The sequence below is a fragment of the Corythoichthys intestinalis genome, unplaced genomic scaffold (genome assembly GCF_030265065.1).
Source record: "Corythoichthys intestinalis isolate RoL2023-P3 unplaced genomic scaffold, ASM3026506v1 HiC_scaffold_23, whole genome shotgun sequence".
NCBI lineage: Eukaryota > Metazoa > Chordata > Actinopteri > Syngnathiformes > Syngnathidae > Corythoichthys > Corythoichthys intestinalis.
This window is the reverse complement of record NW_026651592.1, coordinates 4388661-4394660: the sequence shown is the minus strand read 5'-3', so window position 1 is coordinate 4394660 and position 6000 is coordinate 4388661. Positions and strand designations below refer to the sequence as shown.

Here is a 6000-nt window from a genome sequence, read left to right as displayed (position 1 = left end):
CTCTGTCATAATAATCATTAACATCTGGCCCACATAGACTTAATATATTGGTCAGCAGTACTGCTACCAGCATATGAAGTAGCTCACACACTAAATGCTGCTCCTCATTTACCCACTAAAAGGCAGCACCACTCCAAGCAACATTACCCCGTGTGACCCTTTACTCCCAATTTTCTGAAATGGCGACAATCAACAAAAACTGTTGACTGCGACGGCCGATGCTTTAGGGTAGGGGTGTCCAAACTTTTTGCAAAGGGGGCCAGATTTGGTGTGGTAAAAATGTGGAGGGCCGACCTTGGCTGACGTCCTTTACGTAGAACAATATATTTAAGGAAATGTTAGCAAGCCATTCTGTGTGTCACATTTGCTTTATTTTTTGTTGTTGTTGTTGTGCTGAAACGATGAATCGATTAACTCCAGTATTCGATTAAAGGAAAAAGATTCGAATTAAATTTTGCTGCTTCGAGTTTTCGTTTAATTAAAGTGATACACTGCCCTCTAGTCTGCCTCATTTCACATGGCTGAATCCAGCTGCTCCATGTTAAAACCAACATAAGCCAAGTTTTTGTTTGAGCTTTTTTTTTATTTTTTTTAATGCATTCGTAATTTAGTTTATTGGTATATTTAGCAGGTTTTTTTGTGGGAATATGTGTATGAACCATTTGTCAAGAGCATTGTAAAAAAAAATTTTTTTTTAAAGCATTAGTCTTTTACAGCATGTAAGCTAGCAGACATTTGCTATGTAAGTTAGGCATTGTTCTTTTGTCAATCCTTATTTATTTTTTATACCGTTTGAGGCTCAGCTCAGGTATTTTAATTTTTCATGTTCCTTATCCGATTACTCAAACTAACTAGTTCATCGATTAATCGACTACTAAAATAATCAATAGCTGCAGCCCTATTTTTTAAAATTGATAATTTCAACCATCTCGCAACTAGCCTTTGTGGCGTTCTCTTTTGACTCTCAGGCTCTTGCGAAATACTGCTGTTATATGTCATGTAATAATGTAATAATGCTGCTGTAAAATTAAACTAGCTTGAAGTTGCTTCAATTTCTCGCTTTTTCGCTGTAATCTTTTCGTACATGTTAGCGTGTCTTGTTTGGCAGTATCGCCTCTGGTAATATCACCTAACATTGAACTATTTAAAAACAGCGCACTGTCTCTTTGCAAATGAGGCAGACACAGCTGTTGCGTATTTTAGTGAAGAAATAGTCAAATATAATGCTGAATGTGGACACAGGCTCAATCAGAAGATTTTTATGTGATTCCAAAATGGTGAAGAAAATGACTTTGGGGAGAACAAGCAAGATGCACTGTTGAAACAAACCCTGGGTCCAAAGGTGATGTGCTTAAGATCTTAATGTCACCCATCCCATTCTCCATACAGACCGATGCCTCGAATAAATTGAGCAGGAAGATGTTCCCCTTGCTGTCCAATACTTCAGTCCAGACTCTGGGCTCACCAACAAAATGCTGGACTTCATAGAGAATGCAGACGAGTCAGCTGCTGGAATTGTAGCTATCCTGGAACATTCCCTTAAGAAATTTGGCTTGTCAATGCATCACGTGACCGGATTCAGTGCCGACAACACAAATGTTAATTACGATATTCACAACTTCGTTTTCACTAACCTGCAGAAAAAGAAAAAAAAAAAACAATCTGCTGCAAGGAAACTGCCATGCCCACAAAGTGCACAATACATTTTTCTCATCTAAAAATACATACATTTCTATGCATTTTAGGAGTTTTGGGGATGCCCCTTTTTTTCGCCCGTAAGGCTTTGGCCGCGAGGGGGGGGTGTCCCTTATCTCTATTTCTGACGGGTGGCAACCCTATATGCACATTTAATCATTAGTAACATAAAATATTACACAATACAACAAAGTATATCAGTAGCCGTGTCCTTAAGTCTTTCTGATAGTTTTCCCCTGACCTTTTTACGGCAATAATATCATGAAAACCTGAAATTATGGCTGTTAGTTTTGGTGTGCCACCCCAAAATTTTAAGTGGCCCCGTCTGGCTACCCCTCTGAAAAATTTCTGGAGGCACCACTGCCTTCCTCACTTCAAAGTCCGACTTTTGTTTTCCTGGGTGCAGTGAAACTCAATCGCTGGACGTCGCTGGTGTCGGTGCTCAAACTGTCCATTGTTTTAGCTTGTTGCTTCATTGCCACTACTAGTTTCGTTTTGGGCTGTGAAGAAAACACTACGGAGCGTGCGTTACAGTGGTTTTGTTATCTCTCGCGTTGTCATTACGCCCGTGAGGACCGGGTAATAACGGCGACTAGTAGCAGTTCTGCCGAAATGCATGGAAAGTTGAGGCAACCATGACCGTGAGTTGTGCTTGTCCATATTATATCATGCGTGCGGTCTCAATCTAAGTGCGCTGTGTGGTGAATGACACAAGCGCAGCATGTGAAGTAAGAGCTAAATTATTATCCCATTGAACGAGGCATTAGAAGGCGATTCTTGAGCTCGCGATAGCCGAATTCTATCTCTACTATCAGTTCATTGAATATTTAATGGCTAATTACTGTCGAATGGTAACTTTACTATCGATACAGCTGTATCTCTCACCTGTAAAACCAGATATCCGGTCGTATCGGTTTATCGTTCTCAAGCCTACTTTTTATTATGACGAAGCAGCGAACAGGAAGGGATTATGGGGGGACAGAAGAAAAGAAACACAAGAGAAGAAAGAAAAGAAACACATACACAACAACAAGAAATACATTGAACGTCTAGACTAATTACTAATATGCTGGTGCCATCGTCAGCGAGATGTATTTCCGGTTTACACCATGTGGTGGCCTATTGGCCAGTGAAAGAGGGGGACGGGGGTGTCTATAAGCTAAGTGATTGAAAGGGGTAGAGTGTACACAAATCAGTTCTGTGATCTAGAACCCAGTAATCGTGTGAATCTCTTATGAATGTAAGCCCTTTGGCGACCAACCCTACGCCGCCCCATCGCCAATCCCGGCACCAGGACCCCCAACCCGAGCATGCCCTACCACATCCAGCAGCACGCAAGCCCCACCGGGCGTGCAACAGCTACGCAGACGGGCGGTGAAGCCAACCCAGGGCCACGGCCCCCACCCAGCCAGCCCGGGGGGGGTTCAAGCGCAGCCCATCCCTCCTCCCGCAGCCCAGCAAAGGAGCCATCACCCCCCGGGTTCCAGAATGGTCCCCCGGGCCACCCGCGCACCCATCAACCGGCCTTCAGGGATGGCAGGAGGGGACGCGCCACCAACCCCACGTCTACCCCCACCCGCGCCCACCCACCCGGGCCACGAGCCACAGCCGCAGCCCCCCAACCGGCACGGCACGCCACGGGACCCCCAGCGGCCCACCAAGCCCAAGGCAGGGCAGGGTCCCCCGCCGGTGCAGGCAACACCCCGCTGATACATCGGCGCCCAGCCAGCGACCCGCGACGGAGCACAGGGCGGATGTCCAGCCAGAGAAGAGAGGGGAAGGCGGAGGCAGGAGAATGCCCCGTGGCTGTTCAAACTGGAAGATTCTTCCACTTTGGAGGCAGGGTTCAGAATTTTTCGTTTTCGAAAACGCGAGGAGAGTCTGCTACTCAGTCCTTGTGTCTTTGTGTCGCAGAGTCGCCATGTAAACTGCCCCTTAGATTCCGGAAAGTTATAGTACGGTTTTGTTTGGTAATGGGGATAGAAATGTCAATGTCCATAGTGATTGCCAAGTGATCGGAGATGTGAAGGTTGTAGCTGTTTAAATTCTGGATATTAAGATTGGCGGAGTAGACTAGATCCAAGATGTGACCATGACTTTATGTCGGGAAGTTAATATGCTGAGTGAAATTCAGACATTGTAGTAGCTCAAGGAATTCAGTGGCTAACTAATTGTTGGTGCTGTCAATATGCAGATTAAAATCACCCAGGTGGAGAATTGATGGAGAAATGGCAGATAACTGGGTTAGCGCGTGAGTCAGGTCAGAAATAAAAGAGGGATGTGGTTTGGGGGAGCGGTAAATAAGGGTTAGGGTCCTTGTCCCACAGTGCAGGGTTTGTCATTGTATGTGAATCCAGTGGGAGTGATTTTAGTTAGTTAGTCATGCATTATATAGCAAAGAAATTAGGGCTGTCAAACGATTAAAATTTTTAATCGAGTTAATTACAGCTTAAAAATTAATTAATCGCAATTCAAACCATCTATAAATGCCCTATTTTTCTGTAAATTATATAATGTATATATTCTGTAAAATAAATTGTTGGAATGGAAAGATAAGACACAAGATGAATATATACATTCAACAAACGGTACATAAAGACTGTAGTTGGCATTTCACTCTACTGTCATTTAAATCTGTCTATGCTGTCCTCACTCCGAAGCGTCTACTTTTTCCCAAAGCTAGACAGCTAGTGAACGACGCCTTAATAATTAGACTTCTTCCTTTTTCATCTGATTTATCAATAAAATGGCCTCAAACCATTGTCCTCTTCAGACCGTTGTAAAACTACAAAAAGTACACAAGCATTGCATTAGCAACAACGTTAGCTTAGCACGCTATACAGGTTCACTAAACATAAACAAAAAAACGTCTCATACAAAAATATAACATTTCGCTTACTAACATAATATGTACATTCTTTACAACAACCATACTTACGGACAAATCTTGTCCAAGGATCATATAAGCACAACATTATCAGCCCGAGACGTCGTGCAGCCATAATGAACTGGTAAGAAAACAATAAACCATGTCGCAAAGCAACCACAAGAGTTCGCTGTTGGACAGCACAAAAACCCTTGCTGTAAAACTTACCAAAAGGCAGAATACTTTCCGAGCGGGACATGTGCGTTAATTGCGTCAAATATTTTAACATGATTAATTTAAAAAATGAATTACCGCGCGTTAACGCGATAATTTTGACAGCCCTAAAAGAAATACAAATGAAAATGCTTTATATTAAAAACATTTTATTTAAAACTATCAAAACATCCACGGAGCTGAAGTATAATAGTCGTACTTGTATTACAACACATTGAATAAAAATAAAACCTTCTATGTTTCTGATATTAATGGCAGAATAATATTAAACCCGGATCACATTTCATAACAAATGATGCGTTCAGGGACGTCGGTTGACTAAAGATACCTATTGTTTATGAAGTACGGGTTGTCCCAAATAATTGACTCATTCTTTGACCGTTTTTCAAAGTTTGAGTACATTTTTCCAGGATCCCGATAATGGAGGTAGGATGAATTCATCTATTTAAAAACCAGTTTGAGTGTATCCTGAAAACCAAACATGCTAAAAACACATAAAATATATTTACAACATCTCAAGCGGCCTAGGTTAAAATCACAGTAGACACGAAACAGTGCTGTATTTGCTCTTCATGCGATGAATTGTCGCATTGTCGGCGTCTTCCGGTACGTCAAGAATCCAAACACCGGCGTGTCTCAGTTCGTGTTCATGTCCGCGGCCCCGAAGTGCCGCCACTAATTTTTTTGTTCTTACACGCCCGTGTTCTGTTTGATCCATCCGCGAAATTTGGTGACAGTCGTGTAAACGCCCGGCTTATTTCGGCGGGCGCAACCGTCACCCCAGCTGACCACGCCCCCGAGGAAATTGCGGATGCCGGATGGGATGGTGAGAGGCCCGCCGGAGTCCCCCTAAAGGAGAACAAATATGCACTGTAAAGTAGGAGTGGGAACCTCTTGGTACCTCATAAGATAGGATTTGCGATACAAAGCTCACGATAACGATGATCTGACGATATGGCGATACAACGATTATCGATACATTGGTCAGGAAATCAATCTAGGATATTCTACAAAAAAACTAATAAACAGAAAAAACAAGCTTCTTCTGTGAATTGGAATGACTTTATCACTAGTAGACGTCCAATCCATTTGAACTGGGAGGGTGGCAGCGAATGAACATTCGTTCATTCGTTGCCATCCCTCCCACTTCAAACGGATTGAACGTCTATGGCCCTCAGTGGCAGCCAATGCCAGGCAATGAGGTA

General features: G+C 43.0%; 1 protein-coding gene across 1 annotated transcript in view; it reads right to left on the bottom strand.

The window, feature by feature from the left end:
• Nucleotides 1-4938: 4938 nt before the first annotated feature.
• Nucleotides 4939-6000, bottom strand: part of LOC130911161 (suppressor of tumorigenicity 14 protein homolog) — a 57519-nt gene continuing 56457 nt past the window's right edge. The window contains exon 18 of the mRNA XM_057828937.1: nucleotides 4939-5644. Within this exon, the coding sequence (XP_057684920.1) occupies nucleotides 5486-5644 (159 nt within the window). The 3' untranslated portion in view covers nucleotides 4939-5485. The remainder of the gene's footprint in view (nucleotides 5645-6000) is intronic.